Raw genomic sequence first — 18,756 nt, forward strand, 5'->3', positions numbered from 1 at the left:
CTGTATTTTTACTACAACATGAGAAATAAAGGGATTTTTTTTTTTTTTCCTTCAGCTTTGTGACCGCTCAGTGCGGGCTCCAGTTTTCATCCCGAGGCGTGCGTCCTGGGGTTACCACGGTGCTGGCCCGTCACCTAGACAAGAACACTATGGGCTATCTGCAGTGGCGCTGGGGCATCCAGTCCTCTATGAACACCAGCATAGTCAGGGACACCAAGAGCAGTCATTTCACCTTCGCAATGCAGGTTAGCAGCCAGCAGTCATATTTAACTAATTAATGTAGCCGGGACACCATTAAATCAACAGTTGCTTGTCAGGATTGTGCCAAAATGATTAATTTCTTTCCTTTTTTTGTCTCTGCAGCTAGGCATTCCCCACACTTTTATGATGATGAGCTACCAGTACAAGTTCCAGGATGATGACCAGACGAAGATTAAGGGCTCAGTAAAGTATGTTGTCAAAATGCGATATGTTTTATTTGGAGAACATCATCATAAATTCATACTCATTAGATTTGTTAAGTGTTAATCGGTTTGTACAGCTATTACAATTCCTATCCGTTTTAAGGAGACTTGTTATGCGTTCCTGTAGTTTTTTAGTCATATCTTTAATGTTACAATGTCGGATGTTCATGGGGAACGTGGCCAAAGCTTGAAATAACGAGGTAAACATAGTTAAAAGAAATCCCTGTGAAATATCTTCTCAGATGTATAGTGAGAATGTGACCTTTTCTTTATGCTACAGATCCGGTTTCTTCGGGACCGTGGTGGAGTACGGGGCCGAGAGGAAGATCAGTCGACACAGTGTCCTGGGGGCCACCGTCAGCGTGGGGGTGCCCCAAGGCATCTCCCTCAAGATCAAGTACGTGCCCCTCTTTGCTCTCTTTTCATCAGCGTTGTTGCTATGGCACCCATGTGACTTCATGCCAGCTAGTCCAATAAAGTTGGTTAGTAAGTTGTGTCCGTGCTGGTGCTGCATTTTTGAGAATGGAAACACAGGATTGGACCCGTTGAGATGTCGGTCCTTGGATGAGTTTAAAAGTTTAAAGTTTATATACAGTATACAGTGAACCCTCGCTCTATCGCGGTTCACCTTTCACGGTCTCACTGCTTCACGGATTTTTGCCCAGACGAAAAAAGAGCGACAACAACTACCGATAACTATGTTTGTCTCTCGAAAAAACACACGTGCACCGCGGGCTTTAGAAGAAAAAAACGCTACAGAGCGGAGTCAGGATGCAGCGGCTCAGTCAGAAGAGCAGTGAAATACACGGGAGTCACTAGTTTTCCTACTGTACTTTGTATTTTTTTTGTATTTTTCATTTTCTCCCATTCTGATCCAATGACTCTGGTCGCGGGGGGGCGGTGGGTGAGGCGGTGCAGATCTCCGACACTTGAAGCCTTCAGTTCGTATTGATGATTAAAATGATTATTTTACAGTACAGTAGTTATTTGTAAAAAAAAACGTTTCTACAGTACTTTTTTTTGTTAAACAAATGCTTGGGCCTGTAAAAAGGTTTTGTTCTTTGGTTTCAATGTATTATGGAGAATTTCATCGTATAATAATTGGGAAAAAAATAAAGGTTACTACTTCACGGATTCCACCTATCACGGGTTCTTCTTGGAACTTAACCCCCGTGATAAACGAGGGTTCACTGTATCTCAATTTTTTGGGGACAATTGTCTTAACACCTGAGAACCAATGAACACACTCACTGTCCTGTCTAACTGGGAGTATGGCACATGTTTCCACCTTGTCATGTTTAGGCACATAGCTCTATGTAGCTGAGGGAATACTTTCTGAATGATAAGTATTCTGACATTTTCAGACAGAAATTCCCACAAATATTACGTAGAGTAACCAATTTAGCAGCCAGTTAGTGGCCATTCAGATAAAACTAATGAAACCATTTCTCTCCATCTGCAGACTAAACCGAGCCAGCCAGACGTATTTCTTCCCTATTCACCTGACTGATCAGATACTGCCAAGTGCTGTATTTTACGCCACAGTTGGACCACTGGTTTTCTACCTCGCCATCCAGCAGCTTATTATTCGACCCTACGTGCGCGCCCAGAAGGAAGAGTAAGAAACCTTTTGAGTTGGCCGTTTCATGCAAGAAATTATTTTTTTTTTCTTTTGGAAATGGCACCACGTTTATTATTATTATGGCCAGATTTTATGAGCTCATTTCATTTTCTCTTTGAATTCACCAGAGACTTGGAGAAGCAGCAGGAGAGCTCGGCCTCTAATATAGCCAGGAAGAAACAGGAGGCAGAGGCTGCTGTGAGTCATTTCTTTACAGGCTTAGGTGTGGCTGTGGTACCAGTCCTACATTGTGGTTCAGTGTTAGATGAGAGACGCAGGTATTTCAGGGTGACAGCCATGAAATATTACAAGTCCCACACCAGATAGAGCAAGGAGCTGAGATGGGATTAGATCAAATGCAAAGTCTTAGTGAAATTCTAGTATAATCCATATCATGTAAAATCTCATTGTTTGTGTCTGTCTCCTTCCCTTCCTGCGTGTGCCTTTGTGTTTCATCTCTAAAGGTCTTGCTCATGCAGGAGTCTGTGCGCCGAATTATTGAAACTGAGGAGTCTAGAATGGGTAAGATCAGTAATATTTAAGGGATGAGCTTATCCTGGGAATAATGTTGTTTTTTTAAACAGGTTGTGAAACTGTTTGATTCCCAGTTGAATGTTGGTAACTTCAAAGTGTAATTTCATAGACACACTGCCTGTATTTAAAGGTGCTCTAAGCGATGTCACACGTTTTATAGGCTACAACATTTTTTGTCACATACAGCTAACACCTCACTATCCCGCGAGCTGCCTGTCCCTAGAACACAGTGTAAAAAAAAAACTCGGCCTCTGGAGACCGCCCAGGGTCTACAAATGGCGACAAAAACAAACTGCACCATGGATCATAACAAACCCTGTTCCTGCCAATAACCGACAAGAAGGAGTTGGTTGAGCCATGAACGCGCATTGTGGAAGTAGCCTACGTCTACAGAGACGGCGTTTTTACTGCAGTGTGTTCAGGGGACAGGCAGCTCGCGGATAGGGAGGAGATGTTTGCTGTATGTGACAACAAGTATAGCCTAAAAACGTGTGACATCATTTAATATATGAAACAAGACTTGTCCGTTTTTAATGAAACATTCTACTACATTTTCTGACACAGTTCACACGAAAAAACTGAAAAATCTAAATAAAGCAGACTCCTTGCTTTTAGTGATCTTGAGCATTTCACTGAAAATCTAAAGGGGACTGTACACCTGGCAAAAAAAGACCAAAATGGGCGACCTTGCCATTGTAGTATGAGGAGACTTACTTAGTGGAAAGTGATAAAATAGAGTGTTATTTTTCTGGAGTGCTTTTAAAATAGGGTTCAAATTATTAATAAAGGCCAAGGAGTTCAGTGGATTTCTTAATGACCCTGCTGCTTCCTTGTCGACTAGTGATAATTGGGGCTTTTTAGTTTGCATTTGATTAGTACACTAACAAAAAGCTCTCAGCAGACAGTATAATTTTCACCTTGGGGAGTTTGGCAAGTGATAATTGGCTTATGACACCTGCCACTGTAGAGGTTGCTTTAATGTTAGTTTCATCAGAGGTCCTCTAGACTTTACCCTGGTAAAGTAGCGCACACGCACAGCACAATAAAGAACAGCTCCTCTTTATTCAATGGACCACACACTATGAAATGCTTACAGAATTGTTTATGCAGCTTGCAGTTAAAATAAATTGCGCTGTCTCTTTGTTATTTGCTTGTTTTTAATTAAATATGTGCTTTTTTTAAATTGCTGGCAGGAAAGTTTCAACTAAAGCTGTGGTGAATGTGTGAACTTGTGTTGGACTTTTACTATCCATTCTTTCAAAAATCTGTCCTTTTTTGGTCGATCGTACTTGATTCTTAATTTTTTTTCTAACACATCTAAATAACATGCATGCATTACTTTTCCAGTTGATTAACACTATTCTTGATGCTGCTTCGTTGAACCAGGTCTCATCATCCTCAACGCCTGGTACGGCAAGTTTGTGACAGACAACAGTCGAAAACACGAGAGGGCAAAGGTCATTGATGTGACTGTGCCGCTGCAGTGTCTGGTGAAAGACTCTAAACTCATCCTCACTGAGGCCACAAAGGTAAGGGCAATTCCAAATTCACTGAATTAATCCAAAACCTTTTCAGCAATAATAGTATTGTAGCCATTGTTACAGTACAAGGTATTTTCCTGGTACATAAAACATTGGTTGTTAACCCATTTGAATATTTTATTGCAAGGAAGCACATGATTGTCCATAGTCAACTCACGATTAATCGCAAATGAATGGATAAAGAGAAGGGTCTTTTGAATGGCAGATTCCGTTTCAGGGCCCTTCCAGACAAGACTAAAGTTATTAGCATGAACCGTCAATGTGACTTGAGTTACCAACAGAGAGTCTCAAATACCACTTAAGCAATAAAAACTGTATACACGTACTAGTTAAAAATGTATTAGTGTTACAAACAGATTCCGTCTGCTGCCCCTGGTGCATGACTTTTTGTTGTCTTTCCAGTCTGGACTCCCTGGTTTCTATGACCCCTGTGTGGGGGAGGAGAAGAGCCTGAAGGTGCTGTATCAGTTCCGCGGAGTCATGCATCAAGTCCTTTCAGGAGACAGCGAACCGCTCAGGATACCAAAGCAATGTAAGTTCAATGTAGTCTACAGTACAGCATGGCAACTCTCTTGTCTGGTGAATGTGTCACAGTTTTGCCCCCATTAATGTAATATTTAGCTACTTCCGTGCAGGTTTAATGGTTTGGTAGATCATATACTCTCTTGAACTGTCTAACCTGCCACCGTTTGAGATCTCACTGACAGCAGGGGGAATTTACTTGAACCCTAAGCCTTTGTAGATGTGCGTGATGCAACATATCTCCAAATATTTGATATCCACTCCCGAAATGTCTCCTACAAATCCACTGAGCTATATTACCTGCCACCTTTATGTCGCTGCCAGCTGCGTTATTTCTGACATCCTTTTGTTCTTGTTTCCACCGTGCAGCTCACAGGATCGACGCAGACACATAGGAGCTCCTCCGCTGACCAAAAAAAAGACTCATCTCTCAGCTGTTTGACAGACGATGGATAAACCTGTTTTAGATACGACACGGATTGAAGTCCCTGTTACTGATAAATCATGCATTTACGTTTGGTCTTTATATTCATTCAAATATGCAGAGCGGAGCAAAAGCACCACGGACGGGATTGATGGTAATTCAGGATCCATGGACAGGGTTGTGGCCCGATTGAAATACTAATGTGATACTAAAGCAGCGGCTATCATCCTATGTCCAAGGTCCTCTGGCCTCCTTGGTACCCATTTATTTTCGGTCTGGCTTGTAAACTACGATTGAGTTCTATGGACTGTATTGTACACACAACTGCAGTGCCTATGTGATTGGATCAGTGAATGCGCCTCTGTTTATTTGCCATATTATTAAAAAAAAGATTCTCTCATGTTGCTTAACCATTTTGCTACTTTTTCAAAAGGAAAAGGAAAAGGTGTTCTTTTTCTAAGACAAACTCGGCCTACCCCCCAGGTTTCCACAAGTTAAATGTTAGACCTTTTAATTCCATTTGGAATGAAATTCAATACCAATTCTATCAACATACTGGCAAAAGTCTGTTAGATATAATGCAATATATGAAATATTGCTTACCAAGTAGTGGAACTTAATACATTGTATTGTAGTACTCAATACTCAGTACTCATAAATGCTTTGTGACAAAATAATAGAGTCATATAATCTATGAGAGGACAATACAAATGTTAGACCTTTGTGAATGAAATGTAAGACTTACGGCTTTATTTTTCAAAATATTTTAGCAATTTTAAGACCCTGCAAGAAATGAAATGTTTTTGATTATTTTGATTGTACCAAAGTAAATGAAGCATTGCTGGTTTGTGAGTTTCCTCAGAAAGAGAATGACTGAATCGGAGTGATGCATTATGAATGTGATGTACTGATACACACAGGACAGGAGAGGAGAGGGCTAGCCCCCAGTGACAGAGGTGGGACTGCACCCTTAAAGAAACTACATATGGAAAGTGTGACTGGATCGACGCACTGTGGGTTTTGAATTAATCCATTAAACTAAAGGTTTGATATGCTAATTAAACTGGAGTGTCATACAGGTTTCACACTTACTGTAACTACAGTACCTACCCTGTAATCACCTTGTTTCATAAGTTTTGACCAATTGTAACATTTTGGTTATGTCAAAGGGAAAGCCTTGCATATAAATGAGTAACTTTTCTTTCTTTTGTACTATTTTATTTAAGTGGACATGACTTTCATTTTCTTAATGTGGCTCAGGAAAGGGAAGTTTGGGTTTTAACCCGTTAATTCTCAACCAAAACAAAACAATCCACATAGTATTTCATTCACACTTGCAGTTTTAATTGAAAATGCACAAACTTGGTTTTCTTCAGTTGATGTTCAGGTTTAATTTCAGATTTTACAATTTGTTTGCTTTGTTCTGTTTTTATATATTTTCTTTCTGCTGTCACTTCATTGCTGGATGCTCTCGTAGACTTCGTATCTGTACTGGATCCCGTTCTCCTCCTGGAGCTCCCCCGACACTCCTGGAAACTCTGGCAGTAGACGGTATGTGTCTGGGCTGATTTCCGGGAGGAATGTGTCGCACTCGAACTGCTTCAGGATTCGTGTGACGAACAGTCTCCTGGTCCCCGGACTCTCCATCATCTCCTTGTAGAGAGAGCTGCCCCCGATGACCCAGACGTGGTCCGCCTGCTGTGCCAGCTCCGTATCGACCAGCCTGAGAGCCGAGCTAAAGTCTCGCGCCAGGTGGTGTGCTCCTGCGGGGGGGGCTTTGCACTCCCTGCTGAGGACAATGTTGATTCTGTTGTTTAGAGGTCTGTTCTTTTCTGGGATGGAAAACCATGTTTTCCTGCCCATGATCACCACGTTCTGCTTGCCGCTCACAGATGGCGTCGCAGTCATCTTTCGGAAATGTTTGAACTCGTCATTGAGTCTTACGGGGTGCCAGGGCAGGTTCCCCTTGTTTCCGATACCCAGGTCGGGACATACCGCCACGATACCGTTCAGGATCCGGGACATCGTAAAGAGACTGGACAGCTACCGTTATTCTCTGGCGTAGGTTGCGTAGTAGTATTAAGTTTTCCGCTCAGCGCGAGTCACCGGGCCAAAAGACGTTGCTCTTTGCCCCATTGGTAGATTACGAACTTTGCCCGCGCACAGGGATGTCACACCGGAAGTTTTCTCAAAGGAAGGATTCAAGAGGGTTCGCTGTTATTCTACCCGGCGCACACCGAAAATGAGCTGCGTGGGCGGAGTCTTCAGCACAACCTAGGTTATTTAGCATCCCGGTTGGTGGTGTTATTGTGGAGTGGGTAAAACTCCGCTGTCGAGTACTGTAAGCATACTGATACTGCCATAGTGCGCGTACTTGTTTGGCTGCGTTATTTTAGCGGCTAGGTCCCTCTACGTCACGTTACGTACACGTCCAGCTCGACTGTCCTGGTGTCAATAACGAGCGCGCACATTTGTTGACTCAACTCGTAAGAATGTTGATGTCCAATGTCTTTCGGGAAGGTATGAGACATGACCGTGTGTGTATTTTAACAGCGTATGGTACGAAGACGTATAACGTTAAACGAATGTAATCGCCATTTCAGGTGACTCGGTAGTCATGTGTTAGGTTTAGGCCTACGGGAAATATTGGAACTGCTTTTACCTCACTTTATATGTCAAGTGTCTTAGCCTGGAACTGCACTTCCGCGTTGTGTTGTCGGAGATACTTTACAGGCGATTATAAAGGGTGACACTGTAACGAACATAGACCCACTACTACTACACGTAGGTATATCGAGGTCGATACGGATTGAACATTGGCTGGGTCTGTCCCAGGCATGAAGAGGAAAGCTAAAACTATGGGTGCCACTCAAAGTCACAACGCGTCTTCAGCTGCAGGACCGTCGGCCTCGCAGTCACAGGAAGAAGTGGGTGTTCTACATCATAGTAACTGCTGTGAGAACTACACATGACTGCAGCCATGCTCTTATTTGTTGGGATCTGACGTTATTTATGCAGGTCGAGGAAACTGTGCCGACCATGCAAGTCTAAATGTTTCACACATAGGCTTAGGGTGCACTATTTTATACTGGTCAACCACTGAATTGAAATATTAGTCTATAAAATCTGACATCATGGACCTTTTCCCAGCTGTCCAGTTATAACCTATTGAATATTTGACTTTTTAGGCGGCATAGCTTAAGTTTCTCTGAGGCTATGTACAGCCTAAAGGACATACTTCCTTTTTAGAAGTAAAACAACAACATTAATCATCAAAAAGGAAGGCGAAAACATAACAAAATTGTCTGACATTCTGTTATTAACAGTTCTTTCTTGCTTTAAATGTTTGTATAACACTGCAACAAAATGCTGATGTAGGTTAGTTTGGATGGTGGAATGTCATTGGTCCAAAGTTGAGTGGATCTGTGTCCTGTCTGTTTTCTTCAGCTGTTCCCTCTTCCTCTGGAGATCCTGGAGGAGATCTTCCTGAATCTTCCCCCCCATCAGGTGGTTAAAAATTGTCGGTTAGTGTGCCACCAGTGGGAAGAAGTAGCTGACAGTGAATCTCTGTGGAGAGAGAGATGTAATAGAGAAGGATTTCGCCCTCGCGATGGTTCCAAAAAGCCCAAAGACTGGAGGTTGTTTTACTTCTTGACCAGGAAGAGAAGAAATCTCCTCAAGAATCCAAGAGGAGAACGTAAGTAAGCCACAGAACACATTCTGCTCAACATCTAGTGTTCTAGGTCCATTGTTTACCCGCACAACAAATTAGCTCTACAAAATAGTTGATCTCATCACCCCCCCCCCCCTTTGTTTTTATAGATGGAATGAAGAACTGGCAGATACTAGAGAATGGTGGTGATAATTGGAAAGCAGAACAAGTTCTAGAGCCCCATCCAAATGAGACGGTCCAGAAAAACTTTGTGACCTCTTATGGGTGAGTATTCACCAGCAGTGGTCCACAAAACAAATGGCATGGTATATGCTACATTTCTAATGTGTAGGAGCTAAATCCCTGTCTGTTTTCTGCAGAATGTGCAAGAAGTCGCAGCTGATTAATTTGGAGAAAGAAAATTATAACCCATCGCTCATGGATCAGTTCCAACCAGACATCAAAATCTCTGATTGGTGAGAAGAACACTACATGTAAATACTCGCGCCTCTCTGAATTCATTCCTAATGCAAATTAGGCTAATTGAATTTGTCCCAAACAAATGCAGATTTTTATAGTTATTCAAAAACAGTATTGTACGCAGTATAACATTAGGAACAAAAACATTGAACTACAAAATTAACCAAAAAGATTTTTCAAAATGACATATGAAACTTTTAACCATTTCCATGTTTCACATTGTCTAAGCTTAAATCAAAATAAACTAAATGGGCATTGGTAGTCAAACAGTGGCCTGTCGGCCAAATCTGTCCCTCCAACAAAAACTATTTAGCTCCTGAGGAAAGCTAAAGTCTTCCCTCTGATAGTTTGCAATGAAACGTTTGCATGATTTTCATAAATCTACTTTTGATAACAATGTAAACACAAGGCTCATGTAATGGCTCAATACATACTGTACATCTAATGCTGCCCCCACATGAGAGAGGCAGGCTCTCTGAACAGCACATGGTGCTGAAATGAAGTCTAATTATGAGATAAAAAAACACGTCTTATAAAATGAAATAGCTTAGCCTATTTGATCATAACAGATTCGCGTCGACAACATTAAACTATAAATGAAGGAGGCCACTGTTCATCATCGTGTTGGAGAGCCATACATTCCATCTCTAGTCTCGGGACTGTGTGCTAAAACAGAATGTGTTTACACTCAAAATAATCTTACTTCCTTGTCTCTTGGTGCACATGAACACATGCACGTTTAACCGAATGAGGAATAACAAGCTGCTGGAACTGTTACTCTCAAACAATTTAAAAGAAATAAACAAAGCATATTGAAAACCCGTAAGAGAGTGTTTCTACCGAGGCTGTAATCTGGACCAACAATGCTGATAAAACTGGCCACCACGGTTCAACCTAATTGTCGTGCTTTTGCATCTGTTACATTAGGTATGCACCTCGATGGGATTGTGGCTGTCAATATGAGATCTGTGTGGAGTTGCTGAATCAAAGAAAGGAGCCTATCAGGAAGTTTGCTCCTGAGACTGTTTACTTTGAGCAGTGGAACGATCAGAAATGGAATCAGGTATATACAACGCATTGGGCATTAATTATTAGGCTGACGTTTAAAAGGAGGTACGAAGCTCATGGCCACATCTTGACTTACTGATGTGTTTTTTTCAGATGACCTATGTATTCCAGAACTATGGACCAGGAGTCAGATACATCCGTTTTATCCACGGGGGCAAGGACACACAGTTCTGGGCAGGATGGTATGGAATTCGTGTTACCGACAGCTGCGTTGAGATATGTCCACCGGGGGACACATAGCGCTAAGGGATTCATGTGATGCCTGCTTCCTGCCTTTGCCTAAAATTGCACCTTCTTTTTTATTGGTAATTGCGCCACCTTTTTTCCCCTAATATAACGTGCAGTCATTTTACATGTTGAAGGAACGTGTCATGAAAGTCATTTTCAAAACACACCCAATGCAGCACGTTAAGAAGGAATACATGTAGATTTATAGTAGGTAAGGTTCATGAGTAGTGCTGTTGAGCAGAACTGAAAATGTAACATTTGTCTTCTAAATTATGCAAATCTTATTTAAAATATAAAATCACTCCAAGAGACCATGTGAAATAGCTAAAATAAATATAACTTAAACGTAAATATTATCATTACCTTTCATTGCATGTGGGTTATACTTGTAAAAACTAGGTTCACGTTTATTATCCTGCCTCGTACACATCTCTCTGCAGTGAGGGCTTGAGTCCTTATGGTCCCTGACAACGTAGTTCGTTACTTTGAAAACAGCCATATTACATGTTATATTAATCTGTTTCAGTCGTCTTCAGTAGTTCAACATGCGTAATACTGAATGTGAAACACATACTGGGTCTAAATGAAACTGTTTTCTGTGAAGTGTTTTTGTATGACTAACTAGTCATGGAAGGTGTTAGGATAAGATGCCATATAAAGTATCAGGGCAGCTTTGCAGAACAGAATCAACTATCTGGCTCTGAAGTTTACGTCTGCTTCTTGGTCGTATTCATTGGAAAATGAAGGCGTTGAGAATGACTGCTGCAACGCAAATACTAAGTCATATAAGTTGATCTCTATCAGAAGGGATTCAATTTATCTATTTTTAAACCTAATGAAAATAATTTGAAAATAATGAAATGAAAATTAATGAAAATACCAATAGTCTTGCATTGCTCTGTAGTGTGTGAGTTGTAATGCTGAATACTGTATAACGTATTGTAACCAAGTCAGACAACACGTAGTACTTGAAGTTAAGTTTATTCATAATACTGGTTTATTGTAATGCTTTATCACAAGCAAGATACACTTTAACGTCAAACTGAATAAAGACCAAAGAGTCCAAGAAACGTGTCTCAACATTTCTGGTCATTTTGATTTCACTTGTCATCTCAGCTCCTCTAAATCTCTGTATCAGTAATGCACACATTGTATTCAGTCAATAAGTTACGAGTTATTCTCACTATATTTACAAGTCAAATTCAAGCCCATCATCCAGGCATGGCAAGACAAATGCAAACAGTGCTAGTTCTGTCACTCCAAAATCTTCACAGGGTTTCAAACTATGTATAGCATTCCGTAAGAACTGCCACAATGTGTTCCTTTCTGACTTCAGCAGGAAATATGTTCAGATTACAAAATAGTATATTAGCCTGGGGTTATAAGCTAAATGCTCCTACAAAGTCTCAGCTATTGCAGCTGTTGATAAGCATTCAGGACACACATCACCTTGTTAACTCACTCCTATCAGGAAAAAGGAAATGACTGGGAAATTGCTGTGCTCCAACTCCTTGCGCGGCTATTTGTGATACGTGACTTCCAATGAAGTGTTATCATTGCATTTAAACTCCATACATTTCTGTCATCATTTGGGGATCCCTACTTTGACAAGTGTCAGTTTATCAGGTTATGTTTTGGCAAACTAGAATTATGATGGGGCATAGCCTAGAAATGTCACACTCAGTCAAATATTTCTTAGCTCCCCTGGTAGCTGAGCTGACATTGAACATAAAGATATCAAAATGTCAAAAATTAGTGAAATACAGCAACTTCTGTTGACCTTTTGAGAATTGTATCATTCTTAAAGAAATGTTTAGGAAACAAAATACGGGAGCTCAATGAAAAGATATAAAAACTTTAAGGGAATTACTAGGTTAAAAAAAACAAAAACTGTTTTAGAGTATACTAAGACATAATTGAAGTAGCTCACTAACCCAACATTATCAGCTTGGTTGCATTTTACAGGGCAGTCAATAAAACATGAGATCTATTAAAATACCATTTCATAGTCAGTTCTTTTGGAATAGCACTTATACAAAATTAACTCTAAACATAATGTGGTCAAACTGAAATGTCACCTACAGTTTGTTGATGTACTGGAAACTGATTCAGTGTCAACATGTAAGATCGTTTCAATGCCATCAAATCATCACAAACAGCATCAAATGGTACTCAATCTTAAATCCCATTCAGCACATTGAATATGTATTTAGGTTAAGTCAGTCAGAAGGCAAATATTTCATAATATACCCCATAACTCATGTTGGAATGTGCTTGTGCAACAAACCTCTTCAGTACTGTTAACCTAGATTTGGAAACTGGTGTTGAGAAGGCTGCGACGAAACTTAGAGCAGAACACATTTACGTCTTTTCTTAGGTTCAGGAGGCTCCAGGGCAGCCAGTATTGCCTCATCAAACACATTCTTTAATCCTTTCTGTGGAAATAAAATATTAATGTTCAAAACAGGGCTATGTTCCAAATACAAATTCAACATCTTCAGGGAACCTATTGCAAAAGAAGGCTGAGTAGAAAAGGAGCAGGGCGATCAAAATCTTCCTTTATTCAAATAACATTATACAAGACTCCTTCATGATCAACGTGTCTAAGTAAAGACCAAAGACCAAGGAAAATGTTGTGCTGCAGTAGAAAAAAAAGGTTATGACTGTCTAAGACAGGTTGTGGCATAAAAGCTTTGTAGGGCACAACTGTTGCTGAATAATTCAATTCTGAGATAACAGAATGTCAACTTAAATAACAAAAACAAACACAGTCATGTCCAGTTTTCCAGACAGAAGAACTACGGATTGGCACTCTTGTTATATCAGGCAGCACGGGCCATTGTGATTAGGCCAAGGATTAGGAAAAGAAAGCACGCATGAACAGAGGGGGAAAAGTTAATGGGCACTACGTTTTTAAAGATTAAAAGAGCGTTGTGGTTATTTTAGTGTCAGACATCTCTATACAATGAGTAAGCAGCAAACAATCGAGAGGCAAAGCAAGATGCAGGAGACATCAGAACAAACAGCATTTTCTCTTTCTTTGAGTTTCAGGGGGCTCTAAAGCGGCTAGGATAGCCTCATCAAATACGTTCTTCAGTCCCCGCTACAGAAAGAGGAAAAAGGAGAAAGACAGTCACACACAATGAGAGTTAGATGGAGTTTTTGACAGATGCTGTTAGCAAAAGACAGGACAAAGTATTTCCACCCTTGTTAGGAAAGGGACATTTAAGCACATGCTAGCCACATCTGCTTTAGGCGTTGTTTAATGCGACTGCTTACCTGTGTTAGGGCAGAGCACTCAACATATTTGACTGCCTTAAGGTCACGAGCCAGCTTTTCTGCTGTCTCAGGGGTGATTGGCTTCTGTTTGTTCTTGGCTAGCTTCTCCACTGTGGAGGGGTCATCACGCAGGTCGATCTGGGTGCCTACCAACAGGAACGGGGTCTTGGGACAGTGGTGAGTTATTTCAGGAACCCACTGGAGATTGAAGACACAACGACAAAACATTAATCACCAAAAGGTAGATACACTTGTTTAAAAATGATGCTACATGTAGCACATTATGCATGGAAATATACTATATGAATATTATAAGAAATGAGATTGTTGTAGATTAAGGGGAGGGGACATTGGTGGTGTAATTTGGCATGGAGGATGGATAAAAACAATATGCCAAACTTTTTAAGGAAAGGAAACACTTTGGTTGTACACACACACACACACACACACACACACACGTATTATTTGGTCACAAAATAAATGATAAAAGGATTTCCTTCCTATGACTAAATGTCGTTAGGAACCAGGATCCCCAGTTAGCCAGACATTTCTGAAATGCCTCAGGAAACGAAATACTGCTTACTAGCATGCACGATAGGATCATGAATCTAAAATTCCTGTTTATTTAACAACAACCTAAAATAGAATCACAACAAGGCCACAATGTGTTAGTTTTTATGTTTATCTGGCTTTTTAAAATTCCCCGTATTTTACACTCTTATTTATACCATTATCTGTAATAATAGGATCATGTGCGATCCCCAAATGCCTTCCAGTGTTTTATGATAGACAGCAGCGAGGAGGAATACTGAACAGTGTTAGATTTAGACTCGACAACCCCAAAACATGTAACTTTTGGTACATTGTCTGCATTTTGACAATGTATGGATAAAAACCCACAATGTTAAAAGTTATTTCAAACAGTAAGTTGCTCCAACTAATTCCATTTTATTCATAGTATAAAATCATAACAAGTTATCTCGAGACACTTTACAGATAGAGTAGGTCTAGACCACACTCTATAATTTACAAAGCCCCAACAATTCCAGTAATTCCCCCAAGAGCAAGCAATGAGTGCAACAGTGGCGATTATAAACTCCCTTTTAGAAGGAAATCGCAGACAGACCCAGGCGCTTGGAGGCAGTGCCTGACTGTGCCGGTTGGGGGTGTAATGCACAGTGGCAATAAGAAGTCTAATTATAGTCAATTAAAATTCCTCAGCATCAATTGAACTATACCTTAACTCCTTGATATACTAGTTTAAAATCTTCCTATCACTTAGTAACTTAGAGGAGAGTACTATTAACTGGGAGTATGCTGTGAAAGCAGTTTGTTCTTATATTTAAAAAGAGGATGTTATTAGATTTGTAGGTGAGCAACCCTACTGCATTCAGATAAACCCTTTGTACTCACCTTTTCTTTAACATTCTCAAACGAGGATGGTGAAACAACAGAGAAACACACTAAGAAGACATCGGTCTGTGGGTAGCTTAGTGGTCGTAACCTGTCATAATCCTCCTGACCTATAAAAGAGACCACACTTATGACATATTTGTACTTAATTCAACTAGGAATGCAATTTAATTGAAAGAGTAAAAACAATATTCTTACCTGCTGTATCAAATAAGCCAAGGGTGTATGGTTCACCCCCAATCATTACAGTTACTGCATAGTTGTCAAAGACCTGTGATAAAAGAATGTATGGCACGTCGTAGTCAGTTGAAGAGTAACTTTCTTCACCAAAATGTGTATGTCAGCCAGCAAGCATTTGACTGTGTGAAACACCTGACGTACTTACTGTAGGTACATATTCAGAGGGAAATTTGTTGGTAGTGTATGAAATCAATAGGCAGGTTTTTCCCACTGCTCCATCACCCACCACCACACATTTGATAGTCTGCATCTCTGTACTTTCTGATTCGGCTGGCAATAACGTTTGTTGCTGGGAGAGACGATAACTCATTAGAACATGTAAAATATGATAGGCACTGGCTTGTATTATTATTCATCATCAGCGCTAAAATATCAGTAGTCCACATTTAACCTATAATGGCAGCTTTGCTTTAGAAAAGGGGTCTAAAGGAAAATGCAGTTTCCTAGCATTAGCCAGCTAAGTGTCACACCCCATCACCAAAACTGACTAGCTACAGGCTAACGTTAGCTATTGACAACGTTACTCACTGGCTTAATCACTTTATTAACGTAATTATCCTACTAACTTCAGTATTTTTAAATACCGTACTGGGTTAATCACATAACATGTTACCATATTTCAGTTCTGTAACGTTACTTTAACAAACACATAGTTAGCTACCGATAGTAAAAATCTGTTTGTGTATCAAAGCAATTCTACCAGTCGACAATGCTAACTGGTTTAGCAACCAGCCGGCTAACGCTAGCTTGGTATCTAATGCTGGCTTACTTGCTGTATCTGAGTCCCAGCTAACAAGACGAAGCATGAAAACAGTATCCGAACTTGCGTTTGTAATCGAACTGCAGGCAGAGACGTCAGAAAATGTTACGTACCTAACTCCCTCCGTATCTCCGCTAGCTAACGTTAGCTGTATATTTCGCCGGGCGTTGGCACCAGCAATCAGCAACTTGCTACAGTGACAAGCAGAGACTTCAACTATCAAGCTAGAAAGAGTAATAGCGGACATTACCTTCAAAGTAAAACATTTAACATGCGTGGCTAAACATACTGACATTATGGCCTACATAATAAGACAGCTACCACGGCATCTACAAAACGTAATAAAGCTACAGTTGTTAATTTGAGGTTTCCTCACTGTATGCAGTTTTTTGTGTTAATTTTCATTCACAGTGGTGGAATGTAGGCCTACATTTACTAAAGTACTGTCCAAGTTTTGCTTTTCTTGAGTTTTTTCATTTAATAATTGTTGGATTATGGATTAAGCTACCTGGCAGTAGACCAACTAGTATAACAACTGAATGCCTAACATGCTTACATATAATTCATCACTAATTGTGATTCAGTGATACTATAAGTTCTAAAATAACGCATTGTTGTGATAATTTAGGCCATTTGGCTACAACTACATTTAATGCAAATATACTTTTACTTTAGTAAGAATTTCAACGCGGGGCTTTTCCTTGTAACAGAGTATTTCACACTTTGGATTTCTGCGTTTATAAAGCAGTACATTCCAAACACCGTTAGTTCATTCGTCTTCAGGCTACTTGTTTTCCACTTGTGCTTTTACTTTGAAAGGTAATTTTCTCTGGTTGTAGTGGCTGTCTTGACACCAGTTCATGCCAGAGGTTCCTGCAGCAGAAGTGGTGACATCACCTCATTCATTCTCTCTCACCTTGCATCCTCACCTGAAAATGAGCTCTAAATCTTCCAGACTACATCGTTATACACCATAGATAGATTTCCATTTGGCAGAGAAATAAGTAAATTGAATATCAAACACGTTTTTTTCTTGTTATTTACATTGATGTACGTAGCTGAACTGGTCAAAAAATATGAAAATCTGCAGAATATAGTCCCATAGGCCTGAAATTAATGATACATTACTCAAATGTGCTTTTGTTGTTTGCAAGTTGACTCAATCCAGTGATGTTTTTGATGGCACAGCTACCTTGCCGTAGGCTTTTTTATGGAAGCCCTTTTTAACATGTCACAGGTGCAGCTAATAAAATTAATGATGGCTGTATTTCATTAAGCTACAGTTTAAGGGCCCTGGTATTGTAAATGCTGGCTCACTGTCACACTATCACAGCTGACTGGGGCACTTGAACATAACGGAGCCATCGTTACTGCTATGGCCCTGCTATGGTGGTGGTGATTGCGGTGTACAGTGGTGTGAAAAAGTGTTTGCCCCCTTCCTCATTTCCTGTTCCTTTGCATGTTTGTCACACTTAAGTGTTTCGGAACATCAAACCAATTTAAACAATAGTCAAGGACAACACAAGTAAAGACAAAATGCAATTTGTAAATGATGGTGTTTATTATTAAAGGTGAAAAAAAAATCCTAACCATCATGGCCCTGTGTGAAAAAGTGATTGCCCCACTTGTTAAAACATACTATAACTGTGGTGATCCACACCTGAGTTCAATTTCTCTAGCCACACCCAGGCCTGATTATTGACACACCTGTTCACAATCAAGGCATCACTTAAATAGGAGCTGCTTGACACAGTTAGGTCCACCAGAAGATCCTTAAAAGCTACACATCATGCCGAGACCCAAAGAAATTCAGGAACAATTGAGAAAGAAAGTAATTGAGATCTATCAGTCTGGAAAGGGTTATAAAGCCATTTCCAAAGCTTTGGGAATCCAGCAAACCACAGTGAGAGCCATTATCCACAAATGGCGAAGACATGGAACCGTTATTATTATTATTATTAATATTATTGTTATTATTATTATTATTACATGGAACAGTGGTGAACCTTCCCAGGAGTGGCCGGCCACCCAAAATTACCCCAAGAGCGCAGCAACAACTCATCCAAGAGGTCACAAAAGACCCCACAACAACGTCCAAAGAACTGCAGGCCTCACTTGCCTCAGTTAAGGTCAGCATTCATGCCTCCACCATCAGGAAAAGACTGGGCAAATATGGCCTGCATGGCAGAGTTCCAAGGAGAAAACCACTGCTGAGCAAAAAGAACATCAAAGCTCGTCTCAATTTCTCCACAACACATCTTGATGATCCCCAAGACTTTTGGGACAACATTCTGTGGACCAATGAGACAAAAGTGGAACTCTTTGGAAGGTGTGTGTCCAAGTATATCTGCCGTAGAAGGAACAATGCATTTCATAAAAAGAACATTATACCAACAGTAAAATATGGTGGTGGTAGTGTGATGGTGGGGCTGTTTTGCAGCTTCAGGACCTAGAAGACTTGCCGTGATAAAAGGAACTATGAATTCTGCTGTCTACCAAGAGATCCTGAAGGAGAATGTCCGACCATCTG

At 40.4% G+C, this 18,756-nt stretch overlaps 4 protein-coding genes across 12 annotated transcripts in view; 2 read left to right on the forward strand and 2 right to left on the reverse strand.

Moving 5' to 3' along the window:
• dnajc11a (DnaJ (Hsp40) homolog, subfamily C, member 11a) overlaps window positions 1-5,506 on the forward strand; it is a 10,366-nt gene extending 4,860 nt beyond the window's left edge. Inside the window, exons 7-15 of the mRNA XM_034876269.1 lie at window positions 32-245; window positions 364-449; window positions 745-861; window positions 1,927-2,082; window positions 2,214-2,283; window positions 2,550-2,607; window positions 4,006-4,148; window positions 4,563-4,692; window positions 5,052-5,506. Coding sequence (XP_034732160.1) covers window positions 32-245; window positions 364-449; window positions 745-861; window positions 1,927-2,082; window positions 2,214-2,283; window positions 2,550-2,607; window positions 4,006-4,148; window positions 4,563-4,692; window positions 5,052-5,077 — 1,000 coding nt within the window. The 3' untranslated portion in view covers window positions 5,078-5,506. The remainder of the gene's footprint in view (window positions 1-31; window positions 246-363; window positions 450-744; window positions 862-1,926; window positions 2,083-2,213; window positions 2,284-2,549; window positions 2,608-4,005; window positions 4,149-4,562; window positions 4,693-5,051) is intronic.
• A 1,001-nt stretch (window positions 5,507-6,507) lies between these two features.
• On the reverse strand, window positions 6,508-7,192 carry dhfr (dihydrofolate reductase). The gene has a single exon (XM_034877507.1). The coding sequence runs from the start codon at window positions 7,129-7,131 to the stop codon at window positions 6,562-6,564; it is 570 nt and encodes a 189-aa protein (XP_034733398.1). The 5' UTR covers window positions 7,132-7,192; the 3' UTR covers window positions 6,508-6,561.
• Window positions 7,193-7,521: 329 nt separating this feature from the next.
• On the forward strand, window positions 7,522-11,247 carry LOC117948056 (F-box only protein 6-like). 3 transcript variants are annotated; one of them, XM_034877504.1, is made up of 7 exons: window positions 7,633-8,029; window positions 8,164-8,170; window positions 8,554-8,803; window positions 8,929-9,043; window positions 9,139-9,234; window positions 10,166-10,301; window positions 10,400-11,247. In XM_034877504.1, exons 1-7 carry the CDS (start codon window positions 7,944-7,946, stop codon window positions 10,544-10,546), a joined length of 837 nt encoding a protein of 278 aa, XP_034733395.1. In that variant the 5' UTR covers window positions 7,633-7,943; the 3' UTR covers window positions 10,547-11,247. The 3 variants fall into 3 exon arrangements, with proteins under 3 accessions (XP_034733397.1, XP_034733395.1, XP_034733396.1); XM_034877506.1 differs by lacking the exons at window positions 7,633-8,029; window positions 8,164-8,170 and adding an exon at window positions 7,522-7,626; XM_034877505.1 differs by lacking the exon at window positions 8,164-8,170 and having other exon boundaries at window positions 7,633-8,033.
• Window positions 11,248-11,496: 249 nt separating this feature from the next.
• LOC117947828 (cell division control protein 42 homolog) lies at window positions 11,497-16,603 on the reverse strand. Of its 7 annotated transcripts, none has more exons than XM_034877125.1 (6): window positions 16,345-16,456; window positions 15,612-15,770; window positions 15,425-15,497; window positions 15,227-15,336; window positions 13,814-14,011; window positions 11,497-12,969 (listed from the first exon to the last, which is right to left on the reverse strand). In XM_034877125.1, the coding sequence occupies exons 2-6, from the start codon at window positions 15,714-15,716 to the stop codon at window positions 12,880-12,882; spliced, it is 576 nt and encodes a 191-aa protein (XP_034733016.1). In that variant the 5' UTR covers window positions 15,717-15,770; window positions 16,345-16,456; the 3' UTR covers window positions 11,497-12,879. The 7 variants fall into 7 exon arrangements, with proteins under 7 accessions (XP_034733016.1, XP_034733019.1, XP_034733015.1 ...); XM_034877128.1 differs by lacking the exon at window positions 11,497-12,969 and adding an exon at window positions 13,075-13,637 and having other exon boundaries at window positions 15,612-15,755; window positions 16,340-16,603; XM_034877124.1 differs by lacking the exon at window positions 11,497-12,969 and adding an exon at window positions 13,075-13,637.
• Between the last annotated feature and the right edge of the window lie 2,153 nt (window positions 16,604-18,756).

Source organism: Etheostoma cragini, chromosome 7, assembly GCF_013103735.1.
Source record: "Etheostoma cragini isolate CJK2018 chromosome 7, CSU_Ecrag_1.0, whole genome shotgun sequence".
Taxonomy (NCBI): Eukaryota; Metazoa; Chordata; class Actinopteri; order Perciformes; family Percidae; genus Etheostoma; species Etheostoma cragini.